Source organism: Erinaceus europaeus, chromosome 8 (assembly GCF_950295315.1).
Source record: "Erinaceus europaeus chromosome 8, mEriEur2.1, whole genome shotgun sequence".
NCBI classification, from domain to species: Eukaryota; Metazoa; Chordata; class Mammalia; order Eulipotyphla; family Erinaceidae; genus Erinaceus; species Erinaceus europaeus.
Genome location: NC_080169.1, coordinates 20,029,133 through 20,050,794, shown reverse-complemented (window position 1 = coordinate 20,050,794; position 21,662 = coordinate 20,029,133). Strand labels below are relative to the sequence as shown.

At 38.0% G+C, this 21,662-nt stretch overlaps 1 protein-coding gene across 1 annotated transcript in view; it reads right to left on the bottom strand.

Moving 5' to 3' along the window:
* Window positions 1-21,662, bottom strand: part of VPS13B (vacuolar protein sorting 13 homolog B) — a 634,327-nt gene that overhangs the window by 91,647 nt on the left and 521,018 nt on the right. The window contains exons 40-42 of the mRNA XM_060195774.1: window positions 15,941-16,122; window positions 14,148-14,497; window positions 6,453-6,614 (exon numbers count right to left, since the gene is read on the bottom strand). Coding sequence (XP_060051757.1) covers window positions 6,453-6,614; window positions 14,148-14,497; window positions 15,941-16,122 — 694 coding nt within the window. The remainder of the gene's footprint in view (window positions 1-6,452; window positions 6,615-14,147; window positions 14,498-15,940; window positions 16,123-21,662) is intronic.

Below are 21,662 nucleotides of genomic sequence, written 5' to 3'. Positions count from 1 at the left end.
ATGTGTTATATAAATGGATAGATATGGAAAGAGTGACAATTGAACAATAATTATAGTTTAGTTAATGAAATTGAAATTGATTGGCAAGATAAATAGATATTAAAACTTACATTTTCTCTAGACAAAAGTACAACCCATCAAACTTCACTTCAAACATTTTTATATCCAAAAGAGAATTCAGGAATATTCTGTCTATATACTGATTAGGCTCAGAATAAGAATTGTTATTTACTGAGTACAGGCTATTTATATGTTACATTTGAATTATTAGCTGCCATTTCTACATAATTTTTGAAACATTTTACCAGGTTTTCATGTCAGAGTGAAAAAAATTTAATAATTAAAAATTTAATTTAAAATTTGGTCTGCTACATTTGTTCATCTTTATACAGTGAGTGATTGGCAATCAGTGCCTTGTGGGTTAAACAAGCATGCTATTTTATATAGCTCATGATCTAAGAAAACTCTTTTACATTTTGGAATAATTGAGAAGTATCAAAAGAAAAGTATTTTTTTAAAAAAATATTTTATTTATTTATTTATTCCCTTTTGTTGCCCTTGTTGTTTTATTGTTGTAGTTATTATTATTGTTGTCATTGTTGGATAGGACAGAGAGAAATGGAGAGAGGAGGGGAAGACAGAGAGGAGAAGAGAAAGATAGACACCTGCAGACCTGCTTCACCGCCTGTGAAGCGACTCCCCTGCAGGTGGGGAGCCGGGGTTCAAACCGGGATCCTTATGCCGGTCCTTGTGCTTTGCGCCACCTGTGCTTAACCCGCTGCGCTACAGCCCGACTCCAAGAAAAGTATTTTGTGATGTATGAAATTCCTTTCATAGGCTAGAGATAAAGTTAATTTGAATACAGCCACACCCACTCATTGGAACTGCTGTAGTGTAGTGAGTGGCTGTGCCAAGATAGAAGAACCTGAAAATATTTGTATCAGAACCTTCACTGGGAAACTGTATCAAATTCTTCCTTACAGAAATAATGTGTGATTTATATTTTTGCCTCTCCATCTGACTACTTCAATAAGTATTTCCCAGATGCTCAGTTACATGAAATTATTCTTACATTTTGCATTTCAAAATATCTGCATTTTTTTTTTCTCTGCCAGGGCTTTAGAGCTGCATGATCCTACTGATAACTAATGATAACTACTGCTCTTTGCAGAATCTTTTTTTTTTCCAGATAGAGGGAGAGGGAGATATAAAGAGACAAAGATACTTCAGCACTACATCACCACTCATGAAGCTTCCCCTTGGCATGGTGCACCAATGTGGTGGCCAAGGGCTTGAACCTGGCCCTCAGCATGACAAAATATCTGGGTGAGTTATCTTCTGGCCTCAAATATCTGCCTTTTAAAATTTCATGAGTTTATAATTAAACTAATTACTAGAATAGTTCACTGACAACAGTCAGTAAAATACCAGTGATGTCTTATCTAGATTAAAAAGAAATAGAAATGTGTAACATATGAAACTCTACCAATGTTGAAATACTTTCACCAAGTTGGGACCAAATAAAGAGCTTCCAGTGCAAAAAAAAAAAAAATCATGAGTTTATATGAGACATTTTGGAGAAATGTTTTGTTATTTTTCTAATGCTCTGTCTAAAGCCTAATTTCACCCTGCTTGCTTATTACTAAAATTAAGTCATCACTAGCTAGAATTTTACACATCTAAAAAATGCATGTTCTATAAACTGTGCACATTTTAAGGGTAAAAGCAAATGCAAATGTTCATATAATTAAACAAAGCTTTTCTTGACTATGATCTTCACATAGTGCCCATATTCTGGGGAATGATTCCATATGCTCATACTTCTCATCTCTAGGTTCAACTTCATATAATGTGAAAGACTGAAGTAAATCTGTTGGTTACCACTCTCATCTGACCTGATCTGAAGTCTACAGGATTGGGATACTTCAGAGCACTGGTGGTGGTGTGTGACTGTGCAGATGAATATGTCTGATTATGCACGAGAAAATGGTTTCTTCTTTGTTTAGCGAAGAAATTGTTGGATAACCAGCATTTTGAGTGATGGTACTACCACTGTGTTTGAAACTGTAAGGAGAGTTTGTAATGTTTCAGTTCTGAGCTCAATTCTAAAATTCAGCTCTGAATTTCTGGAAGTGGTTGTGTCCTTGTTTCTTCCCACCCTGCTGGGATTTACCGTCGTTAGCAACCTCCTGTGTGGTTCTAAGATATGCTGACCTCTTTGAAACCTTTCCAGGTGTGGTTGCCACTTTCTTGATCTCTGCTGTATAAGCTACGTTGTTTAGTGGAGTTAAATTCTGTGAACTTTAGAAATTCTCCCTGAGACTATGAATTGACTAACACCCAAGGTAGCATAAACATGCAGACACAAATGTTCCTAAAACCAAGCCTGCTGGGCAATGCAGGATGTGACTTGGAATCTGGAGAAAGGAACAATTTGCTCACTTATGAGTTGTCTATGAATACCTCCAGGTGCAGTCTGGAGCTTAGTGGCTAGTTTTTCTGATTCTCAGATGTAACCTCTCATTGCAACACAGCAGAATTTGCAACAGTGGATGTAAGAAATTCCATGAACACCCTCTGGGCCCATTAAGACCTCTGGCTTCAGAGGGTCCTAAAGCATACTTCCTTCAGCATATGTAGATGCATTAAAGAGATGACCTGTTTGTTTTTTTATAACTTTGATCTAAGTTTTAACCTACAAATTATCTTAACATTTATATCCAGAAGACACAGTTATAAATTCAAAAGACAAAAAACTTAACAATACTTTATGTTTCCAATTTGTCATTAAAATAGTCTTAGTGCTTTTGGTAATACTTAGAACTCTGAAAGCGTTCATACTTGGACTGAGTATCCTATATTAAATTTAGCTTTCAATGTGGAGTATTACATTAGTGACTATTCTAGCAGATAAATCATACTGCTGAAATCTAGGAGACAACATGGTAATTACACCTTGTTGATACTCAAGACATGGGATTCAGTCCCAACCCTATCGCTATACTCCCACATTTCTTTCTTAAAAACATTATGGGGGGGGCTGTTAAGGGTCTACAGTACAATCTTTAACACACAGGCACAACCTCTCATCTTCCCTTGACTGCTGTCTAGGAGACACAACAGGATCCTAGTGCCATTCATCCTCAGAGTAGAGTCCTTTGCTTTGGTGCAATACAGCACACTCAGTCCAAGTTTCTCCTTATGTTTTCCTCTATTGTCCTTTATTCTTAAGTTACATCTAAAAGTGAGGTCATTCAGTATTGGTCTTCTTCTGGCTTGTCTCAGTCATACGATGCCTTTGAAACTCCCACATTTCTACGTTTCTTCTTCTTCTTCTTCTTTTTTTTTTTTTTTGCCTCTACTGTTATTGCTGGGGCTTGGTGCCTGCACCATGAATCCACTGCTCCTAGACGCCATTTTTTTCCCTTTTGTTGCCCTTGTTGTGGTTATTATAATTGTTGCTGTTATTGTTGTTGGATAAGACAGAGAAATTGAGAGAAGAGGGGAAGACAGAGAGGGGGAGAGAAAGACACCTGCAGACCTGCTTCACTGCTTGTGAAGCAACCCCCCTACAGATGGAGAGCTGGGGCTCGAACCAGGATTCTTATGCTGGTCCTTGGGCTTGGCACCATGTGCGCTTAACCTGCTGTGCAACCACCCAACCTCCCACTTCTATGTTTCTTTAAGCTACCACATTTCTATTTGACTCCATATTCCTTAAATATGCATAACAAATAATATAAACTACACAGTGATATTGTGAAAACATAACTAGTAAGAAATATCAACATGGGGTTGGGCGGTAGCACACTGGGTTAGGCGCACACAGTGCAAGGACTGGTGTAAGGATCCCAGTTCGAGCCACTGGCTCCCCTCCTGCAGGGCGCGGGGGTCACTTCTCAAGCAGTGAAACAGGTCTGCAGGTGTCTTTCTCTCCCCCTTTCTATCTTCCCCTCTTCTCTCAATTTCTCTGTTCTATCCAACAACAACAGCAACAACAACAATGGGGAAAAAGATGGCTGCCAGGAGCAGTGGATTTAAGAAAAACAAATAAATACAAACATGAAATGAATACGAAAGGGGAGAATTGTGCCTCCATTTTTTTCCCCTATTGATATCATTCCCACCCCAAAACTATATATCCCCAATATGAAGATGGCTATTCCCCCACACCTTGGAGTCAACTAATCTTATAATCAGCCATTTAACCTTGTTCTAGTACCCAGGGAATTCCAAAGGTGAGCCAAAGGCATCTTAAAACCACTGCTGTGAGAAGCATCAAGTGTCCTCTACTTTACTTCCTATTGGTTAAGGTCTGCAGATTGTGGATAGCTGTGTGTGTTGTGTGTGGATGGCTGAAGTGGCCTCAGACACAGTGTAAACTACATGGTATTGTAGCATGTGGGGGGGTTCTTTCCTGCCACAATTAGTTCATAGATGGGAAAGCTACAACCATGAAAACCCTTCTAAGATTTAAAAAGTTATGCAATTGCTAATAAGGGTTGTCTTGGGTATTATAAGTGGTAATTTCTTGATTAGAAAAAAAAATTGAATAGAAAATTGAGAGGGGAAGGAGAGAGAGAGAGAGAATGAAAGTGCAATACCTGTAGCATTGCTCAACTATTTGTGAAACTTCCCCCAGCCCTGAGGTGAGGACTGGGGGTTCGAACCCAGGTCTTTGTGTATAGTAACTTGTGTGCTACTGCCTGCCCTAATTTTTTTTTATTATCTTTATATATCTGTAATTTTACTTTTTCAATTACTAAGAAAACATAAAAAAGACTATTAAAATGTCCTTTATCATGCAAGGAACAAACAACAACTCTCTAGGGGCTGGGCAGGGTCACTCCTGGTACAGCACATACATTACAATGCACACGGACCTGGTTTCAAGTCCTCAGTCTCCACCTGGAGGGGGAAAGCTTCATAAGTGGGAAAGCAGTGTTGCAGGTGGTTTTTTTTTTCTCTCTCTCTTTCCCCCAACTATTCCCCCTCCCCTCTCAATTTCTCTCTGTCTCTATACAAAATAAACAAGTAATTTTTTAAAAGCCTCTTTAACATGGATACTTTTGAAGAGGAAAACTAGAAAAGTATTACATCACATGAGAAAATTTTGAGGAGCTGGGTGGTGGTGCACCTGGTTGAGTACCCATATTATAGTGTGCAAGGACCCAGGTTCGAGCTCCTGGTCCCCACCTGCATGGGAATGCTTCACAAGTGGTGAAGCAGGGCTGCAGGTCTCTCTCTCTGTCTCCCTCTCTCTCAACCTTTCCCTCTTGATTTCTGGCTGTCTTTATCCAATAAATAAATATAAAAAATTGTAAGAGCATTTATTTTAAAGTATCTTATATAATTTTAATGTCCTGTCAAATTAACTAGAATTAAATAAATATACTTAAGAAAAATTGAATACTGTCTACTTTTCCAAAATGTATACTAATATTGTGGTCATATGATGAAAAAGCAAGGAAGAAGCAATCTGGCTATTAGAAAAAAAGAAAGAGGAGGAGCAAGAGGGAGCCTGAGGGTTTAACATATTCCGAAGCTGGTCTATAGACCAGATGGGAGAACTTGTTCTCTAATCTAATGACTCTCTTTTAATCACCAGCAGACAGTAGTGTTTTTTTACTACCCAGAGTTTTAGAAATACATTCTTTTTGAGAGTACTTCCTAGGACTTTTTTTTTTTTTTTTCTAAAAAACTCATTTAAGACCACATCTTTGTGCTTAATTCATTCTCATTATGCAAGCAGGGCACATCCTCCTAATTATCCCCATCTAAAGTGACAGGAAAATGGAATTATACTTGGAAAACAGACATTGATTGGTATGTCTTTTCTCAGTGGTTTCCTGGACATATTTGTAACTGTGCTCACTTCCTCACCAATCATTCATCACAGATCACCTGGAAGGGAAGACTATCATTTTCCTATCTTTAAATTGTGGTACTTAGTATATATATGACAGAGTACACACAGAGTAGAAATAGGAATAAGCGAGTAAATAATATCCAACACACAATGCTTATAGTAAACTTGGCACTACTATAGTGCCTTACACACACAAACTCATTTAGTCCTCACAACCCTAGCAAAAGGTACTATTAATCTCGAATTACATATGAGAAAAAAGCTGAAACATAGAATTAAAGCAAAGTCACATAGAACCACAATCCAAACCTATATACATTGGCTCTATAGACTGTCAGAATCATGACATCCTGCCATCTCAACAGTACCCAGACTACTGAAAGAACTTCCCAGAGAAGCATGGGTACCCTGTGCTCTCATCTCTGAACATTTCTGGGCTTCTGTCAGATGTAGTCACATTTGTGAGGTTCCTTGGGAGACTTAACAAAGGAAGTAAGTGGACACGAGCACACAAACACAGAATAATGACCCTTCCCTCCCAATCTTAACAATTGCTGTGTTTGTAAGGCTGTTTCTGAAGTACCTGTGGGGATTTGTGAGAACGCCAGCTGTACTGGTGACTATGGAGACTCGCCAGTAGAATATTTTCATCAGTATCCACCTGGCCAAACCGCAGTGTCTCCTGTGTGTCATTACAGATCACAAAATGGCTGAAGACCAACTCCTCTACCTCAGGGCATTTGTTCTGAAAGAAAAAGAATATGAAAGCCAACGTGCATCAGATTAATTGCAAGATGTTTGGCAGCTGTCTGCCCAGTGGCGATTGTTACAACACAGAAACACTAAAAGATCTGTTGTCATTAGCTCTGGTATACAAAGTATTCTATACTTCCAGGATAAGCACAGAAAATACCTTAAAGAATCTGAAATGTTCCAAGAATATGTTTTGATTTATACTCCTGCAAAATAAATCATACAAGCAGAAGAGTAAAAGAACAATGAGATCCCTCAAACTTTTAACATTTTAAAATGAATTAACATGTACTGGGTAGTGCACGTTTTTGAGCAGAGTACTGGAGGCTAGAATTACCAAGTTCCTAGCTTTCTAAACTCAACAATCAAGACCAATTACCGAAGCCACAGTTTGTACCCTACATAAAGTAAGGATCATTTAGGTAATACATACTGAGATCCCTTAAGGGGTCTGGTGGGGGGGGGGGGGAGGGAGGGGGAGACTCTGTCAAGGAGAGATGTAAATAAAACCGTAATTTTCCTTCTATTCATTAAGAGACTGAACACACAGAACATATCAACTCCAGAGGCAGTGTAAGTCAAGCTACAGTTTTTAAGAGAAATAATGGTAACAGCAAAATAGTTGTTAACTTGCTTCAGCTGATAGTCATCAATCAACTAATGTCTTCCATTAATACACTAAGGCTTAGCAAATTAACAAGACATTTCTGTGTTGATACTTCCTTCTTGACGGAATGATGTCTCCAGTGGTTGTTGTTAAGACAAAAAAATTCTGGAAAGGTTATACAGATTTTCTGTGCTTATTCTTTTATCAGTCTGCTTAGGTTACGGGCTAGAAAAACAATAAACATACTCTTAGTAAGCTGAAAGAATAGCTAATCAATTTGCAAATAGTGAGAGGCAGTTTGTCATTGCTTCTCCAGTTGGCCTCAATTTCTCAACTATTGATCTAAATTGTGTCAGAATTTCCTGTCATTTACTATTTATTGAGGGGTGGGATAATAAATGGAGATATGCCCTATGATTATAAAACTTGAAGCTAAGAAGACTATGGATGAACATACCTGGAATCCAGCCTGGACTAAGACCAGAGCTAGAATCTTATCTATAACAGAGTTCTCTTGAGAAGTAAAATCCACCCCCCCCCAATTATGTAGAAGACTGCCCAAAATGGATAGTGTCCTATGACTGTAGTTGGTGAAGAAGTACTGAAATATCTCATTATTCCCAAGGTCCTTAAGGGATTCTAGCCCAAGGCTCTATTATCCATCTCTTCATCCCAGAACTCTCTATTCTCTGAGAGTGGAATATTGGTTTGTCTTGGGATATCTTCACTGGTTTTATTAGTTTGTTGATCCTGTGAATCTGGATTTGATTGCTTTCCCTTCAGACCCTAGGTTGCAGTCAGTTTTCTTCAGAGCTAGAGGAAGAGTCTGTGTCATGTTCTCTCCTAGTAGAATATCAGTGAGAGTTATCCTACTCTCTAACAGTCCTTGTCTGAGAACAAAGCAATTACAACCAATAATTAATTATCTGTTATTTACCATTCTACTTGTTGCTGCATTTTAAATTATGAGCAGTACTACCAGCTTTACTGCCACTGAATTGTAGATATCCTGTATGATTCTTTTTTAAAAAATTTTTTTTAAATATTTATTTTATTTATTTATTCCCTTTTTGTTGCCCTTGTTGTTTTATTGTTGTAAGTTATTATTGTTGTTGTTGTTGTTGGATAGGACAGAGAGAAATGGAGAGAGGGAGGGGAAGACAGAGAGGAGGAGAGAAAGACACCTGCAGACCTGCTTCACCGCCTGTGAAGCGACTCCCCTGCAGGTGGGGAGCCGGGGTTCGAACCGGAATCCTTATGCCGGTCTTTGTGCTTTGCGCCACCTGCGCTTAGCCCACTGCACTACAGCCCGACTCCCACCTGTATGATTCTGTCCCCAGTCACATCTTGAGTCACTCTCCATTTGCTCTCTCTACTCCAGTTCTGCCAGACCATATTAGCTCCAACCAGCACTGCAATGGTCTCCTTCCAGTTCCTCCAAACTGTTAAACTCCTTCCTGCCTTAGTCTGTCTTTCCCTCTGCTTGGAACTCCCTTCTTCCTTCCGTCACTACTGCTTAAGTCACATACTTAGAGCAGCCATTTATTCATTCATTTATTCATTCGTTAGTTCGTGGATTCATTCATTCAATCATTATTTGGAGTTGGGGTCACAGGCATGCTGTTTAACTGCTTCCTGGCTTCTTTTTTACCGAGACAGAGATAGAAAGATACAGAAAGAGGAAAAGACACCAGAGAAATTAAGAGATTCTGGTAGTCCTGTGTCACTACTCCCATGTGGTAGCAGGGTTTGAACCTGGGCCATGAGCAGAACAAAGTATCTGTCTTTTTCAGTGAGCTACCTTTCCAGCTCAGAGCAGCCTTCTAAGATGCTACCCAGACCCCAATTTTATGCTCACACCACACATTCTATGTTGTTCTCACACCACCTATCCCTGTCCGGACTAAGTATTTACAGTATTTGCATTCAATATCATTTTATCTTTAGACTCCATGATGCTTAGAGGCAGAAACCAGGTCTATGTTATAGTGCTCTAGGACCTGGGTTCGAGCCCCGTCCCCACCTGCAGAGGGAAAGCTTTGCAAGTGGTGAAGCAGGGCTGTAGGTGTCTCTCTTTCTCTCTCCCTCTCTATCTCCCCTACCCTACCTATCGATTCCTGGCTGCTTCTATCCAATAAATAAAGATAATAATTTTTTTTTAAAAAAACTATGAATAAAAGTTGGGTTGTGGCACACCTGGTAGAGTGTACACATTACAGTGCACCAGCACTTAGGTTCAAACCCCCAGCTCCACCTGCAGAAAGGGAGCTTCCCGAGCTGTGAAACAGTGTTGCAGGTATCTTTGTCTCTTCCCCTCTCTCTCAGATCATTCTCTCAATTCTGTCTCTGTCCAGACTAAATAACTAAAGTATTTAATATTGGATTTCCAGAAAAATCATAACGTCTTTTTTCAATGCAAAAATGTGTCATGACTTTTCTAACAACCCAATATATATTCACTGTAGTCAGAAAACAGATTGTATGAATTTTTAAGTTTTTTTAATTCTTTTTTTTAAGTTTACTTATTCCCTTTTGTTGCCCTTGTTTTATTGTTGTAATTATTGTTATTGACATCATTGTTGTTGGATAGGACAGAGAGAAATGGAGAGAGGAGGGGGAAGACAGAGGGGAAGAGAAAGATTGACACCTACAGACCTGCTTCACTGCTTGTGAAGTGACTCCCCTGCAGTTGGGGAGCTGGGTGCTCGAACTGGGATCCTTCCACTGGTCCTTGCACTTTATGTCACATGCGCTTAACGAGCTGCGCTACTGCCCGACTCCCCCCTTTTTTTTAATTCTTAAACTTCTAATTTTATATTCAGAGGTTACTGTTATGAACATTAATTTTTTTTCTCATTTGGGTATACTGCTTATTCCTATTCTCATCTATGCTATCCAATTCTATCTCTTATTTTTATCTAGAAATCTTCAAACTGGAATCATGGGGCCATGGGAATAGTTCACCCAGAAGGATATAAACATGATCAAGTATGAGGGCATATATTTGAGCCCCCAGCCACCATATGAAGACTCTGACACAAAGAAGATTTATAGGTGGTAGAGCAGTGTTGTGTCTCTTCTCTTTAATTATCATTCCCTCTCTCTCTTTTACCCTCTACTTGGGAAAAAAAAAAAGTCTATCTGGAGTCGTGGAATGACACAGGCACAAAGCCTCCAGAGAGGCCCTGGAGGAAATATATATACATACACAAATACACACACATACACACACATACATACACATATGCATCCCTTCTACCAGAAAATAAACTGGCATCACAGTACATAATTAGATTTAAGGAGATTTTTCTACTTATTGTTATAAATCAACATAAACAGTTCTCCTTGTAAACACTTTTCTCTTCTTTAGGTCCAAGAGTACAAACAAACTCATACAAGCAAAAGGGATATGATTCTAAATTTCTACTTAGATAGACACTCTAAAAGTATAGTTCAGTTTTCATAATGAATTGGAATCACTTTGCTGGTTATATAGAGGCTATGTTATCAGATGGGGCTTAAGAAAGGAAAGAAAGAAAGGAAAGAAAAAAAGGAAGAAAGAAAGAAAGAAAGAGAAAGAAAGAGGACATTAACATTGCTCATCTCTAAAAACTAACCTTTAATAAATGATGAGGGTTTTAGGGGAAAAAAAGTAAATAAAAAAGAACACAAGGGAGTTGTTTACATTCTTCTATGAAATTCTCTAAGTCCTCAAGGAATTGTTTCTATACTGTTACTCATCTGTGGAGTTCATTATAGCTGTAATAAGTTTAAGCATTTCCTGGAATGTTTTAAATTCTGGTATAATATCAAAAAGCCTGAACATATTTTGTATGATATCACATAGGCTGAACCTTAGAATGGTCAATCAGATTTGTGATTTAAAATGTCCTATTTAAGATTCATACTGTAGTGTTATACAGGCTTTATAGTTAGATAAAAGTGTCACTTTGGTATAAGGTAAGACATATGAACATAACCTAGGTTTTGAAATAAAAAATTCTCTTTAAGTGCTATTTTGTCCAAATCTGGGAATGTGATAGAAAACATAAAGGAAGTTCAAATTATATCTTGGGTCCTTAATCTGGTTTCACATAACATTAACGATTTGCAAAAGAGAAAAAGTGAGGGAAAAAAATACAGAGTAATCAGACACTGATCAAGACTTCTGCTACTCTTGAACTTATGACCTAAAAGTAAAAGGCTAAATTACTTCATGATTTAACTGTCTGGTCCATCCACACTGGATATAAGTGACTAATCTCAAATACAAATCTGATAAAAAGTATGTAGAGAATTTAAATAAACAATTCTGCTTGTTAAATTCATATTTCTAATTGGCAACAATTAAACCATATGTGAGAATTATACACACAATAAAATCCAAGCTTAGGAAATAAAAGTTTCCTCTAAAAGGGATAAACCAAATTCAGAACATTGTAGAAACAGAAATGAACTAAATAACCCTATATAAGCCCACTTCAATGTCAAATGTCCTTTAACTTCAAAGTATTTACTTTAGAACGTACAGGGTTAGTGCCTTCCACATTAAAACTTGGTGGCAAGTACTCTTGACATGGGAGGAAACAAGAAAATTACAGCGACAATTATGGAAGTATATCCTCCTGTGGCTCATGTTAACATTGCCAAATCCCTGAATAAATCAGAACCAACTATTCATAGAATGTACCTGTCAGCAATATGCTACGTGACATATGGCTCTACTTAATCAAATATACAATTCCACTTAAAAAAAAAACTCAGAATATCCCTTCAAGGCACTGTGTTAGGCAGTCAGTCATTCACACTCTGATGTGGTTTGAAACATTTAAATATTTATGCAACGTATTTTATTTATATGTATAGCTGTGTCTAAAGAATATTTTTACCCTTAGAGGAAAGGCCATTTTGCAGTAGTAACTACACATGAGTCCTCTTATAATGGCCTTGATACCAGGAAAAAAAACTATCTTGGGTCTAAACGCTCTATCAATGACTCTTTTCTATTTTCTAGATTTGTTTTTTATTAAATGCATTGTTCAAAATATGACAAAAAACAGAAATTGGAGCCATGAAGGTTTTTTTCACATCACTATTCGAACCAGCTGCAAAGATTTAGATCACACTAGCTCTTATTTTACGCATGTCCTTTGCAACAAGAAAACCATGGAATGCCCTTAAAAAAGAATTTTTAAATATGAAACAGATGTGTTATCTTCTTTCTCCTTACTATTGTAGTGCCATGTTAGGTAATTAATTCCTCAGTCTTGCATAGGTCTTCATGCATATAAAGAAAAGAGCTTATTCCCATAAAAATCCTTAAGGTAGAGAATTAAAGGCCTTTTCCATGCTTCGTTTGCCTTGTCCCCACATGAGGTCAGTATAGGATGAAGGACCATTTCTCTTGGGGATCCAGATTCATATAAAACCATATAACAGGGGGTCGGGCGGTAGCGCAGTGGGTTAAGCGCACATGGTGCAAAGCACAAGGACCAGTGTAAAGATACAGGTTCGAGCACCTGGCTCCCCACCTGCAGGGGAGTCGCTTCACAGGCGGTGAATCAGGTCTGCAGGTGTCTTTCTCTCCCCCTCTGTCTTCCCCTCCTCTCTCCATTTCTCTCTGTCCTATCCAACAACAAACGACATCAACAACAATAATAATAACCACAACAAGGTTACAACAACAAGGGCAACAAAAGGGGGGGAAAATGGCTTCCAGAAGCAGTGGAGCACCGAGCCCCAGCAATAACCCTGTATGCAAAAACAAACAGACAAACAACAAAAAAACCAAACAAACACAAAACCATGTAACAGTTACAAAATGTGGGGAAGTATCACAGATTAAGTAGCAGCATGAATTTTAGGAAATGCAACATTATACTGAAATACAGTAGTAGAAGGAGAGGTGATTTACTGTTAATTTTCCATGGATATTGTTCTCCAGACATTCTGAGAAATTACTTTCATGTTAAATATCGTATTTAGCATAGACAAAAACTTCATCACTTTTAATGTTTTTGGCATAAAATATATGACATAAAAGAGGTAAAGTAAAAAAGCTAGAGGGGCCAGGAAGTAGGCAGTGGGTACAGTGCTTGCCTTTCATTCATGAAGCCCAGGTTTCAATCCCTGGCACCATGTAAGAGATCAAAACCAGAAACAAATGGAACTCCACAGAGCTTTGGTCTCTATTCAGCCCTTTCTCTAGCCCATGTTCTTCTGTAACACAATGAGGGGGGAAAAAAAAAATGGATGATGGAGAGAGCACATGTGTGAGGTCCTGGGTTCAATCCCTAACACTGCAAATACAGATGCTTTATAAGTAATGGTTAATAATCAAGAGGTTTTTGTTGTTGTTGTTGTTGTTTTTAATAATCAAGAGCTTTTCCCTGACTAAAAATAACTCACTATCAAGTATTTTTTTAGTGAATCAAAAGCGCAGGCAAGGGGGAAAGAAAACCTATGCTTACAAACTTCCTCTCACTGATTTTTCTGACTGAGAATATGGGGTGCTTCTTATGAGAAAGGGTCACATAGGTTCTTTAGCTATGCAGTTGATGCAGAGACAATTTGATACATAGCTGAAGCGCTGGCAAACTAAAGGCATACTTGGAAACAGTTTCTGGGAATATGTTACTTTCCACACAGATGTGGTACATTAGTCACAAAAATGTGGGCATGGTCTTTGATGTATGTGTAGGGAACCCTTATTCTTCAAAGTTTTTTTTTTTTTTTTTTTTAAATGACATGAATCACTTTGCCAAAACAGAAGAGATCCCAAATATTATGGTGCCCATCAAACTCTTTATTCCCTCATTTTTCATTTGGGCTGAAGTTATTATTAGAAGTGATAACATAGAATGCCTAGTAAAAAGATCACACACAGATAGAGTGTAAACTGTTGTAGAATGTGCATACCTGTTGCCAAGCTTGTACTGCAGTGTTTAGAGAGTGAACTGCATGTTGTCCAAAGTTTACAAACACAGAGTCAACTGTGATGGTGCAGTCAAACAGCTTTTCTATTATATCGCTGGAAACTGCAATCTGTCCAGAGATGCTGAAAGGTTTTACCATGCTTTGCATTGTCACATTTCTGTACTCAAGAAGTTTACACTCAACTTCAGCTGCATACCGGATCTTCTGAGAGTTGGAACTATTATTCCACTGTTGAAGATACATGTGTGGTTCTCTGAAGGAAATAATCATGTATTCCAGTTCAGTTGGTACATTTTTATCAGAAATAAATGGCTGTAGGTATTGTAGTGGAGCTGTCAAAAAAGTAAGAAAAACAGTAACTGAGGTGAGTCAATTCCATAGCAATGAAAAGAGAATATTTTTGTCTACTGAAGTCAACTTAATAAATTCAAATATTCTCTTCATAATACTATATTTGAGGTATCATTTTATATTTGCAAAGAAAATGTTCAGTCAGCAGATTCCTTAAATATTATATAATATATAATTTAAGGGCAATTTACTTTCATAGATGAAAATATTATACTGAAGAGAAAAATATTTGGTTGTTATAAAAGTCATGACATATTTTTTTTCATAACAACATAGAAAAAAACATGTCATTATTTTGGGAGGGGTAGATAGCATAATGGTTATAACAAAGATACTTTCATGCCTGAGGATTCAAAGTCCAAGATTCAGTCACCCACACCACTATAAGCCAGAGCTGAGCAGTGCTCTGGTAAAGAAAAAAAAAAAAAGACACTATTTTTCCACCAACCCAATATGACGAAGAGAAGATAAATACATAGTAAGAGTTTTATAGAAGTATTTTGTATCTATTTTCTAATTTTCAAAATCAAAAACATGACTCAAAAATAGAAAAAGCAAGTTAAAAACTCTTTTTCCCTCCTGAAAAACGCATGATAAAAGTAGTTGTGTTTAGTTTTAATCTGTTTTTCCTTGTTTAGCCATTTCAACATGTAAGTTGAAAGCCTAATGCCTGAATCAAAATATATTCAAAAAGAAAGAGTTTAGGAATCTTTAGGAATTATTATTTATGACATTAGCTAAATTTAAAAGACTACTTATTTATGTGGGGAAGTTTAATTTTTTTCTTGCAAACTTAAAAAGCTGCAAGTCTTTCAAGTTATTTGAGAATTTCTCCATCTTTTCTAGAGAGTGTTCACCTTTTAATATCAGATAGTATCAAATACTTTGAAACATATTTTCCACTGATGTAATGGTTCAGGACTACAGCAGAAACAAATTATTTCTTTTAAAAAATATCATGGATGGATTAACAATTGGGTAACACAGTTGGAATAACAATACTACAATTTTTGAAATGTGTTTGAAAATTCTCAATAGGAAGCATGTAAAAACGGCTTGAAATAATTGACAATCTACATATTAGCCCCATAAGTCAGTTCAAAAGTAAGGGGTACATGTGCTATATGAACAGCTTTCAGGATAACTTTTCTGGTGCTGCCAGGGGAAATGATGATGCTTCCAAGTTCTTTCACAATGATGTGGGTAGTGGTCAGTAGGGATGGAACTATGGGTGGGGAAGTAATTAACAATCACAGCACTATGAGGTATCATTAGTACTACAATGTTCAGAATGGAGGCCTCTTCTCCGTCTTTTTACTTCCTGAAAAGAAATTAAGTGGGTAAAAATATGGCTTGAATCTCAAGAATACTTAATAGTGTGAAGGGGAGGTTACTCTGATGTTTAGTTTGGTAAAGCAGCATACCTGTGCCTAGTTGATCAAAGTGATGGCAGAGATGAAATTCCAGGTAAGCAAACTGGAAGGAAATGCAAAGAGAAGGAACAAACCATGGTGTAAAACAGGAGTCCACTCTGGTACAGGCAGCCAGGGCTGTTGGAGTTACCAGTTGGTCACAAGTGCTTTGAGAGCCAGATTCACTTGCAGAGCTATAGGATGTAAGTAATAAAAGATGATCAAATTGGGAACCGTGTGGAATTGTACTCGTTAGCTTACAGTCTTACTAATCATTATTAAATCACTAATAAATATTTTTAAGATTCAATGACTGAAGTTTCTCAAGATCATGCAGGTGAGATGTCTTTTATAAGAACTACAACTCTATTCCTATAGTCAATATATTACCATCAGGTTTTTTGTTTACTTATCTAGAATAACACACACACACACACACACACACACACACACACACACACACACACACACACACACACACACATATATATATAAAACATTAAGTTCATGTTGATTATTCTGTATGGATTAATGGCAGAAAAATTCAAACCTCAGACCATGTTGATCTGCCTCCAGATCCACATTTCTCACAATTTATTTTCCTATTATTGTAGTATGTGATGATATGGGATAAACTGGGGGCCTCATATACAGACCATACTGCTGAGTAACTGTTCTATCCTGTCCTGCCCTGCCCTGCCTTGCCCTCCTCTGTCCTGTCCTACCCTACCCTACCCTACCCTACCCTACCCTACCCTACCCTACCCTACCCTACCCTACCCCACCCCTTAGAGGAGGAAAGGAGACACATGGCTGAGGGGAGGAGATATACCACTGCACTTTCCTACAATCTATGGTGTTCTCATAGTGTTGTCAATGGTGTTCCCATGTGGTGTTCCAATCTCCATTGTATACCAAAACAAACAAACAAACATGAGCTCTGGCACTCTATGGTACTGACTAAATGCTATGTACAAAAATGCAGCAAATGCATTCTTAAAACTTCCATAAATGGCCACACTAATTCAAATTGCTTTCTAGGATTTTATGTGTAGAGTTATATATGAGGTATTATTGGCAAGGTAAAATGAGAACAAGTGTTCATTCATTCAGAGGAAAATATGCTTTAATGTCTTTTACACATATGGATTATTTCCTTTAAATTTTTGGCTGCTGGATCTCAATTTCTATCTTAAATGTTTCTGAAAAGGAAAACGCCTGCCAGGGCTAGTGGAATGGCATAAGCACTGAAAAATGTGAGGAGTGGCTCAGGAAATGGCATAGTGAGTAGAATACCAGGCTTGCAATACTTGTGTTAGAGTGATGCTCTGGCCCTGTCACACTCTTTGTATTTGTCTCATTAATAAGTATTTTCAAAAATATTTATTTGTGGGGCTGGTTGGCAATACACTTAGTAGAGCACATACATAAAAAAAGCTGTTAGAAATAAGAGTACAGGGAGTCGGGCGTAGCTCAGCGGGTTAAGTGCAGGTGGCGCAATGCACAAGGACCGGCATAAGGATCCCGGTTCGAGCCCCCGGCTCCCCACCTTCAGGGGAGTCGCTTCACAGGTGGTGAAGCAGGTCCGCAGGTGTCTATCTTTCTCTCCCCTTCTCTGTCTTCCCCTCCTCTCTCCATTTCTCTCTGTCCTATCCAACAATGATGACAGCAATAACAACAACAACGATAAGCAACAAGGGCAACAAAAGGGAAAATAAATAAATAAATAAATAAATGTAAAAAAAATTTAAAAAATTTAAAAAAAAGAAAGAAGTAAGAGTACAAAGCTAGTCAAAATATTTAAAGTTAGGTCAAAGTTATACAAGATCAGTTTTAAAAGTGACTACATAATTTAAAGTGCTTATGTAAAGTATTTTTCTTGTCAAATGCAATTTTTGACATTCTTAAAGAATTTCTAAGATTTATTTTTTTCTATCTTCAAGGGCAGAAGATACTATAGTATATTGAAAAAATGTCATTTTTTTTTTTTTTTAGACAGAGCTCAACTCTGGCTTATGGTGGTTCTAGGAAATGAACCTGGCTTTTAGAGGATCAGGCATAAAATTCTTTTTGCATAACCACTATACTATCCCCCTTTGCCGCTCAGTCATGGTTTTTAAAGTCTTTATTTTCAGTAAGCTGAATAATTCTTGACTTTTTCTGAAGAGTGAAAAAGAATAGTTATAAAAACCATGTATGTTACACCATATACATGCTCAATAATGGGCTGCAATCTCTGGTTAAAAAGGCCTTGAGAATTGTGTGGAATTGTACCCCTCTTATTCCACAATCTTGTCAATCATTATTAAATCACTAACACAAATAAAGAAATATTTTTAAAACAAAAAGAAAAAAAAAGCCTTAAAGTGACTGTCAGGCGAAGAATTCTTTATATTTGAGAGAGAGATCTCTCACAGAGATCAGAAACTACATATATGACAAGAGACTGTTTCAATACTATCAACCTAAAAGTTTGGGTGAAACTCAAGAACCACAACATTTCAGGGAATGTGTGTGAGGAGTCCTACCTGGTAAAAATCCAACTCATTGAAGGGCTGTTACATGGGATTAAATTTCCAACTAAAAGAAAATAGTATGTAGCCTCAAAGAGAAAAAAAAAAAAACTAGGGTGGGTTAAAAAGCATTCTTTCAGCTTGAGGGAGAGAAGGAAAAAAATACCTAGGAAAGAATTTTCTGGGTAAGTCCTGTATTATATCACTTTACAACTAGAAACATGGGTGACAGAGCAGTTCTAAGGGTTAAAAATTATGTTTAAACCAGGGATATGGAATATTTTTCCTGCAAAGGATCATTTGGTTATTTGTAACATCATTTGCCAGTCATGCAAAACTATCAAGTTAAAAAATTAGCACTTAATGTTGCTATGAAGAAAGCTGTGGTTGCCTTGGCAGGGCCAAAGTTCTCCATCCCTGTTCTAAATGGTGTATAAAAGTCAAAATATTTTTAAACAGTGATATCCAAAAACAATCTAGCTATACTTTTCCATTTTCTTTTTGATAGAGGATGAGAGACAAACAGAGATAAAGAGAGACACTTGCAGCACTGCTCCACTGCTCATCACCTGAAGATGGGAGGGAGCCAGGGCCTCAAGCCTGGTTCTTCATGAATGGAAACATATGTACTCTCTTGGGTGAGCAGCTAGCCCCCTAATTCCTAAATTTATTTAATTAATTAGCTAATTAATGTATTAATGTATTAATTAATTCATTTTTGCCACCAGGGTGATCATGGGGGCTCAGTGGCTGCATGAAGAATTCACCACTCCTGGTGGACAATTTTTCCTTTTTTTTTTTTTTTTTTGACAGGGAGAGAAGGAAACTGAAAGGGTAGCAAAGGATAGAGGGAAAGAGAAAAAGAGATACCTGTAGCACTGCTTTATGGCTTGTAAAGCTTTCCCCCACTATATGTGGGGACTGGAGGGTATGAACCTGGGTCGTTGCATATTGTAAAGTATGCATTCTACTGGGTGTGCCACAGCTCAAGTGCCAAATGTTCTTAAATAAATATACTAATTAAAAACACTTGTGACATTTTTATTGACACCAGTTATTGCTAAGGCTTGGTGCTGGCACTATGAATCTACCACTCCAGTGGCCATTATTTCCTTTATGTGGTAGGATAGAGAAATTGGGGGAAGGGAGATGTAGACAGGGAAAGACACCTCCAGACCTGCTTCACTGCTCATGGAGCTCCCCTGCAGATGGGGAGTGGGGTATTGAACCCTGGACCTTGTGCATGGTAACTTGTGCACTCAACCCAGGACCCCAAATCCTTGCACACTGTAACATGTGTGCTCAACTGGGCATGCCACCATATGGTTCCTGTAAAAACACTTTGAAACAAAAAGCATTCACAACTATTTATAATATACAGTGACTAACTGTACATAATAGTGGGTTGTTATAATAATGGACAAAAATAAAGATAATATAAAAAAGTTTATTTACAAGTTGCTGGAATGATGGATGGTTTTTCTGTTAGAAATAGAGGAAGGCTTGAAAAGAAAATCACCCGAGAACACAAGACAAGACTCGAAATACTTTGGGAACCCACTAAGTCATGGGTGAGTGCAAACACGTGTGGCCTGTGGACAGAGATGGGCCTAAGGAGAGATTCCTGTGGCTCAACACCCCTACACCTACTCGGGAGCAACTGGTAACAGTCCTACAGTTTGCCAGTTGAGGCACCATCTCTGGTCTGAGTTTTATTAACAAATAAACTGCTGACGGGAGGAGAGGATCCTCTAAGGCTCACCAAATCCAATTGTGAATCTCCATTGCTACTGTCCCTGGTGACTAGAGCAGCAGCAGGGAGGTCCTGCACTGACATCTGGGGAGCTCAGGAGAAGACATACACTCCCAGTGGTATGGAAGTGGGACTGTATAGTGGCAACCTTTCCACATTGTTCTCTTAGTGAATTTGGAGACACATTGAATAATTGCTTCAGAACCCATGGAATACAAACAGGATTTGTTTAGAAACTCACAGGGCCAAAGACTACTGCTCAGCTTGGCTCTGACTGCTGTTGGAGAAACTGAATTGGTTCTGGGGCTTTGGACTCTTGGGATGTGGGAATCTCCTTGTATAACCACTGTGCTATCTCTCCCCCACCTGGTGTTATCTCTAGGTTAGGAGTAAGTTAAAAAAAATTACTTAAAGTTAAAAAGTCCACAGGCTCCCATAGCCTACAGGGAAGAAAAAGAACAAAAGAGTCACCATGCTTCACCTCAGGGACTGAGACAATATTGAGAAAACTGTTAATTTCCACAACTGTGAACTCTTTAATTACCTTCCTTAGACACAAGTTAATCCAGGCAAGTGTGATTAGTGGATTGAATAGTACTGAGAGAGGGACTTCATAACACACCATATACAATGGTTAAACCAAGAATAAACATTGGAGAAATGAACCAGGACAAAAGCCCAGATAACCCCCCTCCAAGGTAGAAGCACATAAGAATGAAGACAACATCCAAACACTAATTGAGGCTTTAGGCGCAGGAGTGAGGAAAGAGTTTGAAACCAGTAGCATCAGAAATGGGGAAACAGAAAATGAGATTCTGAAAGAAAACACTATCTTGAAGTAATTTAGAGACCTAAAAGCTGAAATAGCTGAGCTAAGAGCACAACTAGCTGAATAAGGTAATATAGTATTGGAATAAGGTATCAAAATAGCTGAGCTAGGGAATCAGGCGGTAGGTAGCACAGCAGGTTAAGTGCATGTGGCACAAAGCGCAAGGTCCGGTTAGGATCCGGGTTCAAGTCCCCAGTTCCCCACCTGCAGGGGAGTCCCTCCACAGGCGGTGAAGCAGGTCTGCAGGCATCTCTCTGTCTCTCTTCCTCTCTATCTCCCCCTTCTCTCTCCATTTCTCTCTGTCTATATCCAATAACAAATAAATAAAAAATAATAAATAATAAAAAAAAATAGCTGAGCTACAGAAAACAGCAGAGGGCAGAGAAAATACAATAAGGGAAGCAGAAAACAGAATTAGCAAGATTGAGGATGAGTTAGAGAAAACTAAGAAAGAAGTAAGAGATCTCAAAAAGAGATTAAGAGATACTGAGAATAACAACAGAGAAATATGGGATGACTTCAGAAGAAGTAATATACACATTATCAGCTTGCCAGAGGAAGAAAGAGAGGGAGGGGAAGAAAACATTCTACAGGGCATAACAGACGAGAACTTTCCTAGTCTAGACAACATAAAAGACA